Raw genomic sequence first — 23,422 nt, 5'->3', positions numbered from 1 at the left:
TCAGGGAAGGTAAGAAAGAGGGTGGCAAAGGACTGTTCCACTCCTCTCAGCTGCATAGACCATTTTAACAACTTGAGGTTTGCTGTTGTGGCTTTTGCTTTAGTTCATTGAATACCTCAGATACAATGAAAATAAGCAGCTTTACACAAGACAATTGCTGGTAAAAGATGGAAGAGTGCAAACATAAAACTATGTGGTTTACCTACATAGGAGAGCACTAATTATTCACAGTATCTTTTATAATGAGTGGCTGACATGTAGTTTTGATTACTTCAACACAACTTAATCACCTACATGATAATGTTTGATATGATCACTTTTAGACACTGAGCTACAATATGAACGTGCATATACCTGAACAGTTGCAGGTATATTCATTCTTATTGAGATTTCYGTTTTGACAGTAACTTTGCTTGATTCACCATATAAACCTATCTAACGTATCCCTTGTACCTGAAGACTATTTCTTTTGATATTGATAGCGTTGGAAAATAAGCATTTATAATTCCCCTCCCCAAGTTTAAGCTATGTAAACTATAGGGTCTTGTTCTAAGACGGTACTGATACAATGGTGCCTAAAATCATGCAGGTGTATATCCAAGATATGTAAACAAGAATTGTTTGTACAAAATAGAGCACTTTCTTAATAAAAGATTAAAATTTATAAACGCAGGTATGCATAATTTTTGGCACACCTATGAGCAGGCTCAGTCTGTTTCCTGAGAGTAACTCAGTAAAAAGATTTGCCTGTTCCGGAACATAACAGGATATTGTTAATTTTAAAACATGTTTTTATTTTTACTGCAATAACTGCAATAAAAAAATGCTAATGTAAACACGTACAATTTTCTCAATTTGGAATAACGATACTGGCCTTACTCTCTAAACGGAGCTCAAAGTTAGGCAGGCTGCACTCAAATTTTCAAACATAGCAACTGTTTGTTTCATCAAAACATCATGGGTTTAATATTCTGTAGGGTTTGGCTTTTTAGGACTTAAACACACACCAAAAATGGGACTAAATTACAAACAACAGTTTTTTCTAAAGAGTTCTTTCCTTTCAGTCACTTCCTTATCATGCAATAGGATTCTTCCATCTTATTTTTAAATATAAACTGAAGTCACATACCCCAAACAACTCACATAAATTCATCGAGTAAACAAGCGACAGAAGGATTCAGGCAGAAAGATGACAGAAAGTAATTATAAGCTAATGCTGGTCAGGCCTTYGATATATCAAGACATCAAGGATTTCTTGAAAAAAAGTAAGTGCAAAGCAACACTTCAAGTAAGAATCTGGAGGAAGATGAGACAGAAATCCCCATAGTTTTAGTTTTTCTACTCTAAACAGCAATGAGAACGTAGAAAGGTGTTCATTTGAAAAACGTATATATATATATATATATCAATCATTGTATTAGTATTTGTGGCAAGTTAAAGATGAGTCAGGAAGTGCCATAAAAGTAAAGATAGTAATCTTATGATTAGTTATTTGATGAGGGGTTGGAGAGGAGAAATCAGTAGAAGAAAAAGAAGAAGAAAAATTCTTTGAGCCTGTTGCTTTCATTCTACCAGTCTTTGCAGCAACATCTTCAATGAAGATTACATGATAAATACAGCTATATTGAGAATATACTACTTAGGAAAATGTTGTAACAGTTGTAAGAAACACTACTGCCCACCCTAACTGAGAAACTAGAAGTTACTCTAACATTACATGCTAGTTTATATTTCAAAATGCCAGCGATTATGAGGGATATGATTTAAAATTCCAAATTATGTTATTCCTCCTATTGTACTGATCCCAAGGATCGCACTATCTTAATATTTCTTTTTGTCTTACACAAGTAAAACAAAGTTAACCCTAATCAGGAAAAGCATTATCCCTTAATCATAGCTTGTCCAAATACCACATACTATATAACTTATATTCTCCAACAGGAATAGATTGTGTTATTCTTGAAAAAGGCAGGAAACTTATCTATAAAAGCTAACCACAAATGAAACTTTTAAGGTAACTTGACAGGCTAATTTGTTCTTTGAACATGTAGAATATTCCCTGAATTAAATACTCTAGCAAGTTTTTAAGTATTTACACATTATAATATAAGATCAGGATCACATTTCTAACACTGCTACTGTTGCATCCATGTCTGAATCAACCTTCCAGAGGGACAAACAATAAGATACCTACTCTTTCAAATTCCAGAACTGAAGCACCTCAGAAAGAGTTTTTTTTCAGTTCAGGTAAAAATTAGAAATAACCCCACCAACAGCCAAGGAACTCATCCTAAGTGCCCCCTAAATCCTGCCATCTCCAAAAGTGAACCGGTGACCGTTCAAAACATAAACAAAGCACTTTGAAGTGAAATGAAGCAACGCTTGGTATGCCGGAAGAGCTTCCTCTTTACCTGACTATAAAAATGACTAATGTTCTCATGCATATTAAGAAAATTCCAATAAATATTGGCTAGGTGAGGCAGAGTCAAGCTATTTTGTGGAGAGATGCCATCGTAATTTCCACCACCATTAACTAGTCAGCTCTCAGGAAAGACAAACACAAAGGTTAAAAAAAAAAGAGAGAAAGAATGAAAGAAGAGACACAAGAACTTGTGCCGAGTAGAAACGAGAGAACAGTTTGCGGTACAAAAGCCTGACGAAACACTCCAAAACGTGGCAGCTGAAGCGAAAAAAACCCCAACTCATACAAGCTAAAAGGGAAGGTAGTGGTAACTGGGAGCTCGAYCAGGGGTCTTTCGGACCGCTCCCACCCCAAAACACCCGCCTGACCCAGGCGCGCCGGCACAAGCCAGCGCGTCTCTCGCCCTTTTCCGGGAGAACGGCCGGGGAGGGGAGCCGGGCGGGCGCTCACCGTGACTGTCCTTCTGGCCGATGCCCTGCGTGCGGATGAGGGCCGAGAGCCGCCTCACGTCCCCCTTGAAGACGCACTCGTGCACGGGGAAGTGCGCCGGGCACTTGTCGGGCTCGGCGGCCGGGCCCGTCCCGCCGCCCGCCGGCCCCCCCTTGAGCTGCGCCCGGTGGTGGTGGTTGCTGAAGATGCGGTGGCCCCCGGCGCGGCCGCCCTTGCCGCCGCTCCCGCGCCCGCCGGTGAAGAGGCCCCCGGGCGCGGCGGCCGCCTCCTCCTCGCCGGGCCCCAGCAGGTCCCCGTCCTCCTTGCTGGGCTTGTGGTCCCTGCGCAGCGAGCGCAGCTTCTCTCCGGTCATCGCGGGCGGCGGGGCCGCGCCGGGGAGGCTCGCCGCGGCCGCCGGGAGGAGGCGCTCAGAGCCGCGGCGGCCAGTCCCGTCCCGCCGGCATCGCCCGCCGCCAACGCCCCGAGCCCGCGGCACCCAGGAGCCCGCGGCGGCCCGCTCAGCGGCCCGGCGCCGCCGCCATCTTGGCCGGCTGCTCCCGCGAGAGGAGCGGCGCGCGGCGAGACTTCCCGCAGCATCGCGGGGTGGTGCGAGAGCTGCTGACGGGCGCGCGAGCGGCGCGAAGGCGGGAACGGCGCCGAGGGGAGGCGCGAGCGCCGCTGAGGTGGGAACGGCGCCGAGGGGAGGCGCGAGCGCCGCTGACCGGGGCGCGAGCGCTGAGGGGAGGCGCGAGCGGCGCGAAGGCGGGAACGACGCTGAGAGGAGGCGCGAGCGCTGCTGAGGCGGTGGCGCGGAGGCAGGAACGGCGCGGAGGCGGGGCTGACACCTCCCCCCCCCCCAATCTCTAGAGTTTAAGCGCAAGCTAGTGCATCCGCACTAAAAATATGCCTAGCGTGTGTAGGGAGACAGCTGCTTTTTCTACGGACAGTGAAAGCTCGCCCTTGTCTCATAGAGGCCATGAATAAAATAAGGCATTTAAGGAGAGGGAGCACCTGCTGTTGCTCGTAGAAGTTGCTTGTTGGTCAAACAGCTTGTCCTTCTTTCCTGCAATGTTGCTTCATTTAACAAGAGACTGTCTTTCTGCAAGCTTCACATCCTTGTACTGTGTCTACCCTTGGACATACAACAGAGCTTCCAGCAATCAGCAAGTAGTATCAGCTTCCTAATTAAGACATTGGCATCAGTTTGCTGAGTAGGATCACTCTCTCTAGTGCTGACATACCACAAGGATAGCATCTAGATTCTTGTTCTGTTGCAAAAATTTACTGTAACGACTCCTACAGATTTCTTCTAGACGCATTTGTAAAGTGGCAGTGTGGATCCAAGAGTGTCTTGATTTGAGATTTAATTACCTTCAGCCATGTGTATTCTGTATGTTGTTGCATGCCAGAGGTGTAAACAAACCACACATCAATGAAATAAATTGGACCAGCCAGTTCACCTCATTTTATAAAGAGAATAGAATTGCTGGATTACTTCATAGGTCATGAAAGGTCAAGCAATTTTTCACAATACTGCCTCCTCTATGCAAATTGGCATTCTTGCATCTCCTCCAGCGCTCCTTCTGTGAGTTTGCTTTCCTTCAGATCTGCAAGACAAGAAAAAGAAATAGGCTCTTAATGCTTTCCTTCAGATCTGCAAGACAAGAAAAAGAAATAGGCTCTTAATGCTGTTCCGAACAAAATGTCATTCAGCCCCTTCATTAGCCTTCTGTTTGCCTTGTTGGTGTCTGCTTCATTTACCAACGGAAAGGTAAATACAAAGAAAAAAACCAATCACTGTGAAGCAAGTTTCTGGGGAATTCAGGACATGTGCAAGTGTTATTTTTTTAAAAACACACCCAAAAAAAAGGGGGGGGGGAAGGAGACAAGACAGTTGTCCTTATGTTAGTATTTAAAGATGTATTATCATCTTTTAAAGGAACTGTTAGGTTGGCTTGGTGTTTCCAGATTTCTCTACAAAAGCTGCTTCTTTAGCATTAGTTTTACAAGATTCTTCTTATGATAATGGAATGAATCATTATTTTAAAAAATAGTGATGCGTCAAATTCCAGAAAGTTTTTTTTTTTTTTTTTTTTAACCAGGGGAAACAATCTTCAACTTGGCAGAAGGATTAGATCTGCGGTGATAAATTAGCCTTCGAGATGACTTCATTCTTCACCCAGTTTGCATCATCTCCCATGCCAGCTGACCAAGAAGAATTCTAGGCGGAGACTACAAAACAATTTCTGTGCCTGCTGTCATCAGCGTGACAACAAAATTACCTCACATGTATATCTATAATACGAAATTTTAAATTTAAGTTAAAAAAATCTTTTTTTTTCATTTTTTTTTTCTTTTAAGAGAAAACTGAAACCCATTTACCAACAATTTGAGAGCATTTCTAGCCATGCTAGGGCCAGGGCTGGGTCCCGGCCGCCGGCCGGTTCCTCTTCCGGCGGCGGGGCCGGGCCGGGGGCGGCTCCGCCCGCGCCGGACCCCTCGGGGCGGAGCGGCGCCGCACAGGAGCCCAGAGCAGCGGGGCCATGGAGGGAGCCGGCAGCAGCGACAGCGGGTTCCTGCCATGCTTCGCCCACTTCGCCACGCAGGCCATCCACGCCGGGCAGGAGCCCGAGCAGTGGCGCTCCGCCGCCGTGGTGCCGCCGCTCTCGCTCTCCACCACCTTCAAGCAGCGGGCGCCGGGGCAGCACGCGGTGAGTGGCCGGCGTCGCAGACGCCGCTTGGTTTTCTTTTCTTTCCTCCCGCGATTCTGTCCCCTTGTCCCTCACGCGAGTTTCTCAGAGGTGCGGTGAGGGTGGCTTTCTGCAGCGGGTGCCGAGGCGCGGGACGCAGAGCGGTCGGGAAATGCAGCGTTTAACGGGCGAGGCAAGGGATAGGGGGACCCCCGGGTCAAAACGCATTGAAGAATGTGTTTCGTTATTTAATTATTAAAGATGGCGGGGTTGCGCCTCGCCTTGAAGATGCTGTGACTTAACCTCGAAATTCAGGTACCCTCCTGATTAGACGTGCAAAGTCACTGCAGGAGGGGAGGATTCTTCTTCCTCTTTTAAATCTTTGAAGTGTGCGTGACATCCCAAGCTGTTGTTTTTCCACCATACTAGCTCCTGAAACAAAAGAAACAAAACAAACTTTTTTTCCCTCCCTATTGGAAAAGATAAGTTTTCCCACTGTGGTCTGAAAGGCATATAGTCTATCCGGAAGATTTTYAATTTGAAAGTCACATGAAGTTAAGTACTTAGCTTCCCTTTGTGACTAGAGAGGCTTCTCTTTCATGCATGCAAAGGGATTCAACTGAGGAAGCTGCCCAGCATGTTAATGCTCTGGCTTGTGTCAGGTGGTTTACATGCACCAAAAGGCTTTTATGAACCAAGGGAGATAACAATATTTAACTTTGCTATGAGGCCTGGAGATTTTCTCATTCACACAGGTTGTGTAAGAGGTTGTTCCAGTTGTCCTTCCGGATCTCAAATTTTCCATAAATATTTTGTGGAGGTCTTGAAGCACTTGAAGTGTTGAATTATCGTGAAGTTCCTGACGATCACAATGTGCACGTGAGGGAAATAACGCAGTTCTTGAATTCATAAATCAGTATTTGCCCCAAGCCCTAATTCTGAATGTCATGCTTTGTCAGCTGGGCAATTGGAATTTGCCTTGTGACCTTTGATCACTTGCATAGACTAAAACTTGCATAGACTAAAACTTTGAATATTTGTGAGCTGACAATAGATTGATTCACTTGAGTGAGCCACATTCCTGCTGAAAGCTCAGTGAGAATAGTCTTTCAGATTCCTGAATATAATGACATTATCTTTAAACAGAAACTCTGAAAGTACAAACATACCAAGATGCTTAGGTTCTCTCAGTGACAAATGCATCCATGCATGCATGAATTTTTCTTTCTTGTTTAGTTTTGCAGTATTTATGTAAAAACTGTTGGATTCAAACTGGAACTTGGCATGATTGTATGGCAGGAAAATATTTGAGCTTTCTAAAGAACTTCTTGACAGGTCTTCCCCAGTCTGGCACTGAGTGCCCAATAGCATTTATCAAGCAGAGGGTCATGGAGAATGGACACTTACTTTCTGATAAGAACGTGAGAATGAGTGGACTGTGTCAGACCAAAGCCTTTTCTCCAACAACMACCAAAGGTGGACAACTAGAAAAAATAGAAAAAATGTGACAAGCAGTATGATATTTCCCCCAGTACGCTCCTAGAAACCATTTTCAGCTTGGAGATGTCCTCAAAGAGCTTGGAGACAGTTTTGGAGTTATTCTACTTGTTGTCTTGGGTATTTAAATACCATTTGGAAGCTGTTCAGATGATCGTCTTAGTTTCAGTGTTAATTTCTGGGGATATGTGATCAAACACAAACATTAATGATATCTGTGTCTGAGAAATACAGATTGCTTTCATTGAAATCACCCTCAGTGGAAGGTACTCATCATTTCACAGAAGTAGGCCTCCTAGGCATCATAGTTCAGATTTTGTCAGATCATTTGCTTTTTAGTTCATTYAGGTAATTCTAAATGATGCAATTCCCATTCATTTAAGTAATCACTATAATAAGACAAATAATCAAAGATCAACTGTTGCTGTCTAGAACACAGAATCTCTTTAAAGAACGGAAAAATTAATTTTCTCTAAGTTCTTTCTTCATTGAGATACAGGCTGTGTTTTAGTCAATCAGCAGCGGTCGAGGGTGTGTATTTTTTTTAATTAATGCTTTATTTGAAAAGTTACGTGACATTTAAACATGCTTTAGATATCCAGATTTTAAAGGGATGGCAGTCCATGAGATTAGTAAGGCTGTGTTGGTTGATAGCAGCTGAATAAATATTTAGCCATTGATTTTTTTCAGCTGGAGGAATGAATGTGCTTTTCACTCCAGGATCATTAGTTAACACAAAACATGTCAATGCGTATTAAAATTCATACCAGATAAATCTAGGTAAAGCTCACATAAAGCTCATGTCTTGCTAGAGCTCATGGGAGTCTAACAACAAAAACAGATTTGTAGGGTAGAAGGGATGGATTGTACACTGTGTATAACAGCTTGATGTAGCCAGAAGACCCACCCCGCTGTTACTGGAAAGCATACGTGCAAAGCCTGAGTGTTGAGGATGAGGACCTTTTAAGGAACCTACGATTATTATTGTACAAAACTTTATCACTGCTCTCTCTTAAGTTATGTTTGTTTCTTGCTTTCATGATAGGGTTTTGATTATAGCCGGAGTGGAAATCCTACCCGAAATTGCCTAGAAAAGGCTGTAGCTGCACTGGATGGAGCTAAGTACTGTAAGCAATTAATAGTTTCCTTAAACAAGATGTCAGCATGTGTACTTCTTGATAGCACTTTATAGTAGGCAAGCATTGTATAGGCAAGGATGTTGAGTTTTCACCAGCAGTTCTATATGACAGCAAGACYTTGACAGTCTTTGACTACTGGTTAGGAGTAAGAGCTACTTTGGTCTGTGTTGTGAAACTTAACATTCGGGAAAGTCCAGCTCAATCATTAGTCTTTGTATAATAACTTTACTTCTTTTTGCTGCATTTAGTACCTAAACTTAAACTTAAGTATGGTGTTTCATACTGTAGATTGATCCCTGTGTAACAGTACTTAATTCAGTGGTGTGAGTATGAGCCTGTCGGCACCTGTTATCAGACTTTGTTACCACCGTTCATTGAGGGTTACACCTTATGTAAACAATGCCTGTTATTTTCAGTGAATCTGCTTGAAGAGTGAGATAGCCTAAGTGAGAGTGACAGATCAGGTTCCTTTTGAAAGCTATGTAAGGAAAGTGAAGGCGAGTTTGACAGAGATAGATCGTACTAAAATATGATCTATCTGCCATTTACTGTTCTCTATTTTAGGTTTAGCTTATGCTTCTGGCTTAGCTGCTACTGTGAATATTACTCACCTGGTAAAGGCTGGGGATACAATTATCTGTATGGATGATGTCTATGGAGGTAAGTAGAGCATAAGTTTTTTTGTCTTAATTGTGCAAATGATTTAAAGTACTTCTTTGTATTTCTCAWTAGCCTTTTGAATTGCATGCTTCTGACTGTATTTTTCTTTAAAGCCTTTTTCACTTAATGAGAACATGAGTGTATGAGTTTCACAACATGAGAGTAGCATACGATTTATTGTAGAAATATAGGTATGGACTATGGGTCAGAGTTGTTTATAGCATATTTATGTAATAGAATTTATATATGTAGATCCATTCTTTGTGATTTAATTTATATAGAGAGAGACATTTTTGATACAWCAAAAAAGAAATATCAGTTCATTCTAATTGTAATGCTTTGTAAGATTGAAAATTGTCTCAGAGGCAGCCTGCCAACGTGAAAATACCTGTTAGAGCAGCGTGTGATGACTATGAAAGTCATCTTTGGGACCAGCAAGAGGATTTCAGTTTTGCTTTAATTTCTCAATTAAAAAAGCCCAAACAGTAGAATAGCTATTAATTGAAAGTATTTCAGAAATCACTCTGATTCCATATTCCTGTTACTTTTCCATGATGTTTAAAAATACAGTAATCTTTAAATCTTTTAGAAATAAAAGCATACTAATCTGTCTTTTACAATGTACAGCGTAAAACTTATGCTCTGACTTTCCTTGGTTATATACAACAGACTGGAAATCAATGAAGGAAAATTAGTTTTATTTTGTATCTCAGTTCTTGTTTTTTTTCTCCGCCGTCCTATTAAATAAATTTAAAGCAAAATGTTTCTTTAACAAACCTCTCTCTCTGTTGCTGTTGTTGTTGTTAAGGTACAAATAGGTATTTCAGGAAAATAGCTGTTAAAATGGGTTTGAATGTCATTTTTGTTGATTGTACAAAATTGGAATGCCTGGAAGCTGCGATTACACCAGAGACCAAGGTAGGAGAAAAAAATCGCTAATCTTGTTTGCATAATGTCCTTAGATAATTGTATTCTTGCTTCTTATATGATCTTATGATAGGCTTTTATTTAGCATGAAAAATAAATAAATGCAATACCTAGAAATTTGTAACTTTTTAAATCTTTGAAGCACTAGAAAATAGCACAATTTCAAAGTGTTTTAAGAGGGGGAATAGGAAATCTTCTGTAAGCAATAAAGGCTTATTCAGAGAAACATGTTTAAAAGACYTTTTGAAAAGGGGAAAGACATTGGGAAGTAGTTAGTAGTGTCGTGGCTATAATGTTTTAAAAATGAATAAGCAGTGTTTTGGAGTAGTAATAGTTGATCTCATGGAAGATAGTACAGCTGTAAAAAGCTTCCAAATTTTTCCACATCATGTTTTCTTCTGGTTATCTCAGGCATTCTTTACCTACAAAGGACTTTAATTCTCAAAAGCTTTGCTGTTTTTAATGCATATCAATTGTTTTTGTGGAAAATAGTACCTCTCCCAAGGAATTGTGCCTTTCTTCAGTAACAACCCTTCTTTATTTACATTCAGCAAACTGAATGGGAAGCTGACACTCAGCAAGTTAACATTAAAAAGCTGTTAAGACTTCAAAAATCATGTCTTAAAATACGAATGTAGTGTTTGTGTTGGTAGGACGAAGTATCTTAAGTGATACTTTTCATCATCATCAGTAACTGGTGCTTATGTGCAAAAAAGGGATCTTAGATTTCAAATACTGTTAGTTTTTTAGCCTGATAYTATTAAAAATATATGAAAAGGAAGAAATGTTTGCTTTAAACACTGTGCAACATACAGTACATCACTGGCATTGTATTGTCTCCAAACTAATGGTTTCTGATGTTGAATTATTACAGCTTGTTTGGATTGAAACACCTACCAACCCCACACTGAAGGTCATTGATATTCAAGGCTGTGCAGATGTAGTACATAAACATAAAGATGTTCTTCTAGTTGTAGACAACACTTTTATGTCTGCGTATTTCCAGGTAAACTGTTTGTTTACAAWTTTTCCATTATTTCAATGTATTCAAAAGCACTTTTTTAAAGTAGGAAGGACCACTAAGAGAGAACTGTAGTTTTGATCTGTGTATTTTAAAATTGCCTACTGTAGTTCTAGGTGCAACTAATGTACTGCTACTTTTTAAATCAGTAAACATGGGATCAAATATATTTTATAGCTAGTTATATAGAAGTATTATGCCAATGAAAACAACATAGTTCAAGAGTTAAATATGGCTTAGAAGTTTATAATTTTTATCTTTTACAAATCTCATAGCTTTTCATTTTTATAACTAGAATACATGAAGTAAAAATCATTTTTTTTAATAACACAAGTATTTCTAAATAATAAACTTCAAAGTCTTGTTCATTTTAACATTGACTAGAAATATTTGTATATATTTCTCTGGAAACTAAACTAACCCGTTATACTATAGGCCTGATGAAAAATTGTTGGTAATTTTTTTTTTTTTTTTTTTAAGAATGGAACAAAAGGTGTCCTTTTGTTTGTTAAGGATACTGAGATAGTTATAAATTGAGAGGTCTATAAAAAGTGTTAATGCTTAGCTAAAGTGGCACTTGCATTTGTCTTGCACACATGAAAGGCTTAGTGACTGTATATTTTTTTTTTCTTTTCCTGTATCTATTTTCCTTCTGAAAGATGTGTTTGTGGAAGAAGTCAAGTGAAAAATCTGGATTAAGAGCTAGTTAATATGTCTTATATTGGCCTGGTCCTAAGAGGAAGTCTGTTTTAATGATTAATTTCARTAAGCATTAATAAGTAATGTCTTTAAACCTCAGGAATGCTGCTGACACAAAGTACTAAGAAAAACATAATTTTAGAGTTTTTTTATTTTTAATATTGAATATAGGGGCACTGATGTTACTACTACTACTACAGTGGCSAAGCACTGAGAATGCATGCTCTCTGTGTTCCTTGAAAGGACTTTCATGTTTAATCTGACAGCAGTGTTCTTTTTCTCTAATTACTCTATATTTTTTTAACACATTAGTACTCTTCAATCTTTGTAATATGTTTAAATTTATGCAAAATTGTTACTTAGGTACTGATTAAAAAAACATTGTTCATTCCTTTTTGGCTATTAACACCTAGGTTTACCTCCCACCTTAAAAACCGCTGCTAGCAATAAAATTGAATGAGTTAGAAGAGAGAGACTTGACAAACAAAATCCTTTGCATTTTCTTCGGGTTTCCAATTGTTCTTCCTATGTTGTATCACTAATACTTATACTCAGAAAGCTGGAAGATTTTTTTTTTCTTTGAAAACTAAACCTTCTTTAGTGTCTCAAGGCCCATATTTTAGACTGATTATCATTTCCTCAGCTAAGCAATATAACTAATTTTTCCCAAGTGTGAATGGGCTGATTCAGTTAATTCAAATTACTCACTCTTATCACTGAAGCCAATGAAAACTAGACTGGTACCTCTGAATCACACTTTATTGTGCACTCTTTTTATTGTGTTAATCATGAATTCAGAGTGCTTTTTGTTATATGTTCTGTCTTTTTCATTCTCTTATTTTTGCAGTAAAGTTTTGGTCTTAGTTTCTGTATCTATTGTTACCTTCTGGTTTTGATCACAGGATTTCTGGATGATTTGGGAAGGGCTAGTGTGCAAAAATAACTTTAATCATACCTATTATTTTTATTTAATTTTAGCGTCCTTTATCTTTGGGGGCTGATATTTGTATGTATTCTGCAACCAAATACATGAATGGTAAGTATTTGATTTCTACACAACTCAGGCTGGTTATTTCGAAGTCATTCCAAATACCAGGGAATTTGGGGGTTGGCTCTTGAACCTCTTCCATGTCTCATAGAAGCTTCTAAATTCATTTTGCCTAATTTCATTTGCCAATATCTATATATAGCTATTGCCAACTTGTTGCTAACAGCAGCAGTGAATGTTATTGTGCAAACAGTTTGCACTGTGGTAGTGTCCAGATGGCTTGCCTTAACGAAAAGAACAAATCCATGAGATAAAACTGTATTTTTCAAACCCAGACTCCCTCCAAATTTGGCTGGTTTTACAGTGTTTAGAATGGAGCAATCCTGGACAAGAAGAAACCAACAGCAGTTGTTGGTACACCACATACACACATCTGTAAAACTATACAGTAGGCCGCAGTTGACTGTGGTCACCTCCCAGAGCCTTAGTCTCTTTGTGAGTGCTGGCTGCTGGCATAATTGGTGCTGTGCAGTAACAATTTGCTCTAGAAGCACTCTATCCTGACCAGATTGTCTGGAATCCAGCCATTGTAATCTCCTTCAACATCCTGTCTCTCTTACATGTACCATTTCCTTATGCATCCTTGCCAGTCAGAGCTTTGGCTTCTGCTCATGCTATGTGTGCCCTTTTCCTGATGTGCTTCTCGTACTGATCTTCCCTCACAACACCTGCTCTGGCTGCCTTGCTTTCTGCCAACAGCTGCAGGCTGTTTATAAAAGTGAATGCATCTGCCAGTAATTCTTAGATGGACCATTAGTTTTGGTCTGAGGAGTCTTAATGGCTCCTAAACGATTCTTGAGAAAAGAAGTACTGACGTGTGAAGCGCTATACCTATAGGCATTTGTAGCCATGTTAGCTTTAATATGGCTGTAACCCAGCAAAGGGATGCTAGTGCCAGATAGCTGTCAGAASAGATGTTAAAGTTGAAGGAAGATTTTACATGGCTGTGTTGGAGCCCATTGAAAGCATATTCATTTTGTTGTTTCCCGAACAATCTAGACTAAAAAATATAGCTTGACTGTGCTATCTGTACTGTAACTACATGTTCCGATTGTGGTATGGATAAAAATGGAAGCATTCTAGCTGCTGTTTGTTCTCACTAAAGCAACAGTCTATGTTGCATATCTATTCCACAGGAACGCATTTGATTTATGGACAAAGTCCCGCTTTCTGTCAGTTAGGTGCAGTGGGTATGGTAAGTTTCTCGGGGCATGAGAAGAGGTCACATGGTTAGCATTGGGCAATGCAGCCTTTTGTAACTTTTGAAAAGGCTGAAATCTGCCTTATGATTTACTTGTTGGTACAAGAAGGACAACTGTAGCAATGAGGAGTCCAGTGTCTTGAAAATATGGGATGGTATTAGCACCAAGACTGAAAAGATGGGTTTATTGCAGAACCCTGGAGTAGATGGAGTGGCTAATATTGTTCTCATGTTCTCCCTGCATTTTTAGGGCACAGCGATGTTGTAATGGGACTTGTTTCAGTGAATTGTGATGATCTCTATGAAAGGCTCAAATTCTTACAAAACTGTAAGTAGTCAATGTAGGAAATACCTTAAAATGTATTATGTTCAATTATTATATTCAAATATACTGGTGCATAATGGAAAACGTTGCATATACAAAAGCATGAAGTCTTTCTCTAAAGATGTAGCTCAAGCACGTAAATAGGAGGAAATGTAAATGACTGGAGAGAAAGTAGTTAAATAAATGTAGGAAACCTAAATTCTGTTCTCTGCCTTTCCTAAGTATGTGGCATAGCCTTATGCAAACATGATAGCTTTCGGTATATCCCTGTAACTTCTTGGTCAAATAAAGTTGATGACAGTGGTCTTCTCTCTAAAGCAGTTCATACCTGTAAGAATATTCAGTAGTGTGTTCTATGTTTTTTTTYCCACCATTAGTTTGTTTATAAATTGGAGGAAAATTGTTCTTAAATTTCAATGCCTGACAACTAATGGYCGAAATCAGAGCTGTTCGGTTGATGGCCTGTCCCTTTTCTGTGGGCAGTTTGAGGGACTGGCGAAATGGAATGAGTTGTCTGGTGATAGTTTCTTGAATCCAAGCACCATATGTCACTAGTGGATTGAAGTTGAGACCATGGCAAAAAACRCACAGTCTTTTCATATGTTCACTTGACTTCACACATAAGACCTTTAAATTATGCATTTGTTTGATTTCATCTAACTTATGTCAGTTGTATTTGGGATTTTTTTAAACTCGTTCACAAATCAGAGGATTCCTCTAATGTAGAATTTTTATATAGAGTATGATTTTAACAATAGAACTTTACTGCCTTGTAATGAATAGAGCTCTGTCTGTCTCCTGTCTGCTACAGGAGGCATAAAAGTGTGTTAGGTCTAACAGATTTCATCCTTAAATCTGCAGTTTATTAATTTAGCTTATTAATTGCTTTCATGTGTATGTGAGATGGGGAAGACAGATGGCATTGAATTTGTCTTTCTCTTTGTCTTGTTCTAACTTTAGAATATTTATACCTTTGCATCAGAGTGCTACATTTGAGTTTTCAAGGTCCAGAGTAAATTCTGTGCAGATGGAAGCCAAGTTCCAGTAGGAATCAGTAGGAATTTTATCTGTTTGCTTCAGTGGTTAGCTTGGAAATCAGTGCTGTATTTCGTTATATCAAAAAAGTCCTCTCTATTTTGTGTAATTTTGTCTTTTCTATAGCACTTGGAGCTGTTCCATCTCCTTTTGACTGTTATCTGTGCAATCGTGGTTTGAAGACATTGCAAATCCGGATGAAGCAACATTTCCACAATGCATTGGCTGTTGCTCAGTTCCTTGAGTCAGATTCCCGTGTGGAGAAAGTCATTTTCCCTGGTAAGTTGGCCTGGCTTCAAAGGTGATGTCTTAGAATGACATGCATTTTAAGTACTGTAATACTGTAATTTATATATACCTTTAACATTTGATGATTGTAGATTAGGTGTCTACCTTGGCAATGGCTTTTCCACATAAAATGTTTCCACGCAGTTTGTGGTGAATTGCTTTTGTTTTTGAAGTGATGATAATTATCATCAACTCCTACAAATGTTACTAATTTCAGGATTACCTTCACATCCTCAGCATGAGTTGATCAAGCGGCAGTGTACTGGCTGTCCTGGGATGATAAGCTTTTATGTTAAGGGAAATCTTGAACATGCTGTTACTTTTCTCAAGAATTTAAAGGTAAATAACATTAAACATCCTAAAGTGAATTGAATCTGTCATTTTGAGCGTGATAATGGAAGGAAATAGTTTTCCTTGGGGAGGGAGAATCTTTCTGTATGCTTGCAAACCTGCTAATTTCTTTTGGGTGTATCCACCTCTAAATAATAGATTATCTGTAAATGGGACACAAATGAGAAGGAAGAAAAGGATGCCCATTTAAAGTGTCTGTTTACACAGTATGGTATTCTAGATCCAGGTTAGCCCAGGTATTGTTTCTAATAAAGTACTTGCATAAGAGCCTTTTACAATTGGCCATAGTATTTGAAAGCAGAGAAGCTATGGCTGGTGTAATCCTATAGTAATATTTCAAAGTACTTGTCAGGAGAAAATACCAGTGAGAAATAATATGAATTATGAAACAAAGAAGGAGACCCTCAATTTAGAGAATAGTTTGTTTATTATATGAGACATAGGATTTTGGTTTTGGTCTTCGTAATTCATGCATTCTGTCTGTACTCTTTAATGGATATGTAAATCTTGGTCTCTGGTTAATTTGCATTCTGCTCTTGTTTTGTGTTTTTCTAATCATGGAAAAACAGATTAGTAATAACTGACAAAGGCAAATGACAACTTCCTCATGCTCTTTGTCTCACTCACCTGCCAGCTAACATCATCAGCTGAAAATACATGTAACAAAATARTTTTCCCATAGAATATCCTTCTGAATGAGAGTATTTAATCCTGGTGCAGAAGATCAAGCAGATGTGCCAACAAGTTAGAGTGCAGAAGCATGTTCCAGAAGATACAGTCCCCTAGAAGTATCTTCACTTCATGCCTTTGACTTGGCCAATCATCAATCATCAGTTTGTTACCAGGTTGATTCAAAACAAAAAAGAAAAAGAAAAGGCCAATACTTTACACCAAGCTGAGACAAGAGGATTCTCTAGTTGATAGGTTTGGTTGTGGGTTTTCTGTGGCCTTGCTGAATACAAAAGGAAAAAAAAGCCAATATGAGCAACTAGAAGTGCAGAGAAATATTGAGGGCAGCAAATAAATTCATAGCAGACAAATTGAACAAATCGTGCATGTATGTCTCAGTGCAGCCAATCCTCTAGAGAGCTGCTTTGTCATCCAGAAAGAAATATATCCATAATTTAAAGATCGGTGTTAAAAAACCTTAACTAATGGAAGGCAGTTCTCAAACACAAGTCCCAGAAATTTAGGATATTTTTCAAAATACTAAACTAACCTGCAGTGAAAATAAATCTATTCAGTCCTATTGAAAAAACCTTAAGGTTTTTGGTTTTGTTTATTCTTCCTCCCCACACAGCAGTTCTTCCTTTGGCTAGCCTAAAAGGTATGTTACATGTGAGTGTGGATAAGTGATGGTAGTGATGGAAGAATAGGCAAGGATATGATATCATCAGTTAAACTCTAATCTAAATTTTTAAGATATGAACCTAATTTTGTGCAGGCAAATGGTTTTATTTCTTCTCTGAATAGAGTGAACACATTGGTAGGCCCCAAGCAGAATCCTCTCCCTAGTGTAGTTTATTATCCCTGCTGTACTTCCCCAGCCACATCACTCAGCTCCTATAATGCAATGCATGCAATTTTTGAGTTATATTTGCTTAACATGGGAATATTTTAATTTCAGTTTTGTATTGGTGTCTTTTATAGTATTTTAGGAAAAATTCTGTGATGCAGTGAAAATCTATTTTAAATTTTAATAGCTTTTTAACTTGAAAATGTCCGCCTTTTTTCTTTATTACAGCTAATATTTTTCATAATATAAAAGTTATTGTAGAAAACTTCAGCAAAAGAAAACAAAAATAAGAAAATTAGAAGCTCCTGTTTCTTTCACTCTCTTTCTAAGCGTTCGTACCTTTGTATTTTTTATTTTAAGTTCTGTTTACTTTTTTTGCTATAGCTTTTTACACTGGCTGAGAGTCTGGGAGGATATGAAAGCCTAGCAGAGCATCCGTAAGTCATTCTTCACCTTAGAAGTCTATTAAGAAAAATTCTGAACAACTTCACAGTAACAGAAGTTTCTGATGTATTTTTATGAGTTTTAAAATTTACTAGTATAAAAAGCTGTAATGTTTTGCKTATAATTGAGCTCCACGGATAGTATGTCATATAACACAAAAACAATGGCTACTCCAGAAGTCAGTGTGACTTTCTTAAGTATGAGAAGAACACTACCTCACTACATTAAAATTTTCTTGAATTAAAATATTCTTGAATGATAATAGATTGTTCCAAATCTAATACAAAGGGGTAAGAAATATCACACCTTTCAGCACTATGGAGTGTTTGAGTAGGCCAGAACTGGAACAACCCTTGGAAGCTGCCCCCTAATAGTGCTGGGAAGATGCAACATTTGCAAGAGTGCGAAGATGCACACCTAAGGTGTCCTTGTCCCAGCATATGTGATCCAGCATATGTCCAAAGCATATGTGATCTTTGTGTCTGGTCTTGAACTCCTTTGCTTAGGTATACCCTCCTTAGCACTCACTCTCTTGGTTGTAATTAGACCTGCATATTAAATATATCTCAAAGTAGGTTCATCAATATTCACTTTTCTATTTCCCCCCAAAATGCTTTATGGTGCCACTGGCTGAGTTTTAAATTAGACTAGTAAGTCATATCCATTGAGCAAATTGTTTTAGAGCCATTGTAAATTTTAACAAGAGTTTTTCACTACTTTYGGCAATACTAAGCTAATACTTTCTGAGTTTCCTTATTTTAACTGGAAGACTGAACTGCAAAATACTGTGCTATCAAATCCAGGAAATCAGTATTTTTAAACCAGTAGTATTGAGTCTATTTGGTCTTACTACCGTGAGGAAAAATGCCTGCMATTTTAACTGCTTACACAAGAGGGCATATTCAGTACCGTAAACTGGATTGCATCTGTCTTTGTCGGGTGACTTTGTAAAGATTTTGATAATACTTAGCTGCCTGTGCCCAAAGCAACTCATCAGGTAGATCTGTAGATTTTGCGGTGAAAGTAGCTGTTTAGACTTCTATCTAATGATTGCAACCAGTAGCATGAATTAATGTAATACTGTTACACCATTTTTTTTTTCTTTTTTAACCTGCTGATATTTGAGTGGGRGTCATTTACCTGTGTGATTTACCAAATAGATAGGCAGGAATGTGTATTTTTTTAAWAAAAMTGTTAAAAATGGGATTTTTACTTAATTAGATACATAGTTCCAATTTGCTSTTATAAAAGATATTCACATAGAAATTTGTGTGCTAAATCATTTCAGTTACTCGTTTTAGAATAACAGCAAATTTTAAGCATTCAAACAGCTGAAAGATAATTGCTAACTAGTGGAAGTCACTGGCTGAGCATATGAGAGAAATAGCTTCTTATACAGGTACTGAGAGAATAAACTCTTCAGTGTAAGTAGCACCATTTGACAAGTGATTTGAGCAACCAGAGATTAAAAAGATAGGGAGATTTTTCTTTYGGTTTATGAATAAAAACTAGGTATGAGAAAATGTGATCTAGTATTTTTAAAATGTTGAAGWATATAAAGCAACCATTTCATTTTTAAAAGAAAGATTTTCTATATTTGATGTTTAATAATCCAGTATTTGAGTAACTTTTCTCTCTTATACATCTAGTGCACTTATTCCACAAATTAATGCTTACAGGTGTTCATGTGTCTCATTTGGACTACAGTTCAACTTAGAAAAAAGTGCTATGTCAAACTATTTATTTTATGTATGATCTAATATTCATATTTTTACTAAAAGTATTAAACTGAAGAGAATTAGTACTTATATGAGATTTGTTTAAATTGTTCTACCTTCACATGGGGACTCAGGTGGCTCCTTTCTGTAAGCAAAGGAAATCTTAAGCAAATGATTTGAAAGTTGCCCTAGCTGCTATTTGATCAAGATGGCATCTCTCTGATGGATAGGTACAAATCCTTCTGTAATATTGCTGTATTTCCATATGCTTAACACACAGCCTTTAGATTAATTAAAAAAAAGAAAGGAAGGAAGCAGAGTAGGATTTTTTTCTTAAGTTCCGCTTTTATTCATGATTTGTAGTTTGGAATATCTTGGMGATACAAGTCTGCCTTGACTGGAGTTCACATAGTTTGCAATGACTGACGATGTGTTATCTTCAATCTATAGGTTAACTAGCAGGTGATACAAAAGTGTAAAATATTCGTGGCATTACAGGAGATGTTGCCAAGTAACCAGTGTGATTGGTCTTTACCAATAACAATAAAAACTTCTTAGAAAAGCTTTTTTCTTTTCCCCTCAGGGCCATCATGACTCACTCTTCAGTGCCTAAGGAAGATAGAGAGGTTCTTGGAATCAGTGATACACTAATTCGTCTATCAATTGGCTTGGAAGATGAAGAAGATTTACTGGAAGACCTGGATCAAGCTCTGAAAGCTGCAGTAAGTTGGTTGTTATCTTAAAGCCATCACTACAATAAGTATTTGCCCTCTAATCCTCTGCCTTTCTAACTAATAACATGTGAGCTCTTTTTTAACAATTTTACTGAATCTCAGGAGTATGTTGCTAGTTAACTTAACAAGTGCATCAACTGTCCCTAGTAATTTTTATCTCACTTAATTTTTAAAATATTCATATACATGCCTTGCAGAGTGTGCATACATTTTTAAAGTTTTCATTGTTAACATTCCCTTTATATCAAGGTTTACAACCCTTGTCAGTCACAAATGAAATTCATGTAGATTCCTACTGCAAACAGATGATGTCCTTAGAGTTTGAGTGATAGGAATATGCCCTGAAGTTAGGGTGAGTGGAGACTCTTATATGGGCATTGAAATGCTTAGTAAGCATGTATGTACTTTGGAATTCATGTCATAATTTTAGAGAGGGTTAAATATATTAAGCAGCTTCAATAAAAGAGCTTCTGCCAGACAGTAACTCATATTTGAGTAACATGCTTCCTTTATAAGGAAGGGAATATTCCTACTCCTCTGTCTCAAGTTCTATTTTTTCAGACAATAGATTAAAATATAATTCCATACTTTTCCTTTTCTTCTCAAGGCAGGTCTTCTAAAACACATTAAGTGTATATGTGTGTGTGTCTGTGAGTATACATACATGCACATGTAGAGGGGAGAGATTAATGAAATGTTTCTTGCTTGGTCCTATACAGATTTGGATGGACTTGTGTTGTGACTGATAGAATAATAGTTTTTCTTGCAAGTTTTTTTATTACTCTTTTCTTACTGGAGTGGATTAGACATAACTGAAAAATATAAAGTAGGGGCACTCTAGTAGGGGGGAGTGTCAAAGAGAATGAGGGAGGCACCAGATATATCAAAAACTGTAGCAAAGCATGTGCTTAGGAGGGGCTTCAGCAAGTGATGCACTAAAATTTAATAAATAACCACATGTAAAAGCCTGAGATTCCTCCTTCTGTTCTTCCAGCTTGTATTCTTGTACTGTTGGACCACCGTAACTCTCATTGGTTTGTTTTCTTCTACTGGGGATTCTGAGGATTTGCTAACTCCTCATTAGTCCTTGTGGTGCTTGGTACAGAGTTCAGTGGAAAGACTRAGACAGTCTTTTCTTGACCTTGAGTCAGCTCTATGTCAATGGCAGAGGTAGAAGTAAATTCAATACTGCCTTGTTTTCCTGCACCAGCTTTGCTGGTAGGTACTAGCATCCCAGAAAACAATTAGAAAAATTAAGGTGTCTGAAATTCAATTTTGTTGCTGTTTGAGAGAACATGATGTTATTGGTGGATAAAATATAAATCTGAGCCCTGCAGCAGTTGTAGCAAATATATAGTAGGTTGATACACTGCACAGCTGGGAAATTTTTTCTTTCAGTGGTGATATAGAAAGTAAATAAAAATTAGCAATAGTAACTGCACGTGCTTCTATGTGCCACCATAGAGCACAAAGATAATTTGTTACTCCATGTCATTTTTGTATGCTAAAAATTGAGTGGTGCTTGGTTGATACAGGTGCATACTATAATTATCTCATACTTTTCCTTCTTATTGCAGTTTCCAGAGAATAAGACTTTCAACTAACATCTGAAACCTGAATTTGGAAGTTGAACRTTAAACGGCTGAAGAAGATGACACAAAAAATCAAACTGCTAACGGTTTTCCTTGGAATTGCCTTTGAGAACTGAAATCTGTTTGATCAAACTCTAGATTCCTGGGGAGTTTTCCCCTTGTGCCATTATATTCATACTGTTAATGTCTGTTTGCATGTTGGTTACACACTGTTGCACAAACTTTACACTCTCCTCTGTGTCCATTTGTGGTTGTATCGTAATCCTTGTCATTGGAATTTAAGAGGTCAATTTGTGTTTGAGAGAAACTCTGAGATATACTCAGGAATATTATGGCTAGTTCTTTCAGTGGAAATTAATGTTTCTCATTTATCATGCTAATACTAGGAGGATGTTCCATCACTAGAGTTTGTTTCTGTTAATTAATTTTTCACATCACTTCAAATACAACAGAATTTCTTGAATATCATTAATATAGTTCAGATTTTTAAGTGAGATAGGAAATTTTTCCACCTGTTGATATTTTATGGAGTATTGAAAATGAGGCAAAATCCAATATCTGATACATAATGGTAACTATCTGAAGATGACTCTTTTATTTTAAAAATCACTTAACTGTGTTGTTAATTTGATTTATATTTGGAATTAGAATCGATTAATTAAAAGACTTTGCATTTCCCTGTTTTTGTTACTACTTTTGGTATTKGAGTATACTAGTTGCATTCAAAATCAATTGATAAAGTGACCCTGGATTTGTTTAAGTTGTCGTATAGCAAAATGATATCATGAATGTTTTTAATTTTGTCAAGGAAAAAAAAGAGATATAAATTGTTAYACATTGAAATTTATCATGCAAATTGCAGCATTCCTACTAGCAATGATTTCTATCAGACAGCAGACACTGATTCACAAAAGGGCATTTATTCACAGATTAGTGGTTTGCTGCATTGAATTTGTTTGTGCTTTGAAGTTTTGTAGACTTAAGATTCCACATGTTGATCTGCCACTTTGATGAGGGCAGTGCATATACTAAAACAGGAGTCAGATCCATGTTTTAAGTGAAAATCTTGATAGTTTGTGGTTTGCCTTCACAAATATCTCAGGGAAGACACTGAGATTGTATCTAAAGTTAGATCTGAAAATGCACCCTGAGCACACCCCAGCTATCTATTTAGGCAGGAGGCATGTGTGTAGCGGTTCTGCTTTCCCTACCACCTGCTTATTTAGGTTTCTGCAGGGAGGAAACAGGAGTGGAAGGAGGCTTTGGCTCTCTTGGGACAGGTTTCTTATCTGGATAATAGGTACCAGAAGCCTCAGGAAACAGCGTACTTGGATTAAGTGATCAGTAGGTTATCTGAAGATGAGGTAGAAAATTTCATGTATGCAGAATAGACATAAACCCTCATGCCTGCTTCCCTGAGGTGGAATTTGTGTTCGTTTCCCCGGCCCTATTTGTGGTGAATAACCACAAAAGAAGCAAAAACACCGTAGGTATTTGTTACAAGACTGACCACACACATCTTTTTGGTAAGATTTAAAAACTTTTACCTTTCCCAAACTACATGAAATTTAGACTTGAAGTTTTTCTGTGTCTTATCATTTTGTTTCTTTTTCTAAGAATGAGAGCTGATATTAAATGATAATTCTGTGAGTTTTCACTCATTAGCTGATTAAAAGTTGGTTTAGA

At 38.1% G+C, this 23,422-nt stretch overlaps 2 protein-coding genes across 2 annotated transcripts in view; one reads left to right on the top strand and one right to left on the bottom strand.

Moving 5' to 3' along the window:
- The window catches only part of ANKRD13C (ankyrin repeat domain 13C), a 29,600-nt gene extending 26,203 nt beyond the window's left edge, over positions 1-3,397 (bottom strand). Inside the window, exon 1 of the mRNA XM_085306353.1 lies at positions 2,873-3,397. Within this exon, the coding sequence (XP_085162479.1) occupies positions 2,873-3,224 (352 nt within the window). The 5' untranslated portion in view covers positions 3,225-3,397. The remainder of the gene's footprint in view (positions 1-2,872) is intronic.
- Positions 3,398-5,317: 1,920 nt separating this feature from the next.
- CTH (cystathionine gamma-lyase) lies at positions 5,318-22,413 on the top strand. The gene is made up of 12 exons (XM_085306352.1): positions 5,318-5,562; positions 8,084-8,165; positions 8,742-8,837; positions 9,646-9,755; positions 10,639-10,770; positions 12,463-12,520; positions 13,984-14,061; positions 15,220-15,372; positions 15,599-15,720; positions 17,633-17,685; positions 19,994-20,132; positions 21,722-22,413. Exons 1-12 carry the CDS (start codon positions 5,395-5,397, stop codon positions 21,746-21,748), a joined length of 1,218 nt encoding a protein of 405 aa, XP_085162478.1. The 5' UTR covers positions 5,318-5,394; the 3' UTR covers positions 21,749-22,413.
- Positions 22,414-23,422: the final 1,009 nt, after the last annotated feature.

This window comes from Rhea americana, unplaced genomic scaffold, assembly GCF_003343005.1.
Source record: "Rhea americana isolate MKP2758 unplaced genomic scaffold, rheAme1 scaffold_239, whole genome shotgun sequence".
Taxonomy (NCBI): domain Eukaryota; kingdom Metazoa; phylum Chordata; class Aves; order Rheiformes; family Rheidae; genus Rhea; species Rhea americana.
Note: the sequence above shows the minus strand (reverse complement) of the source record. Positions and strands in the feature narration are given on the sequence as shown.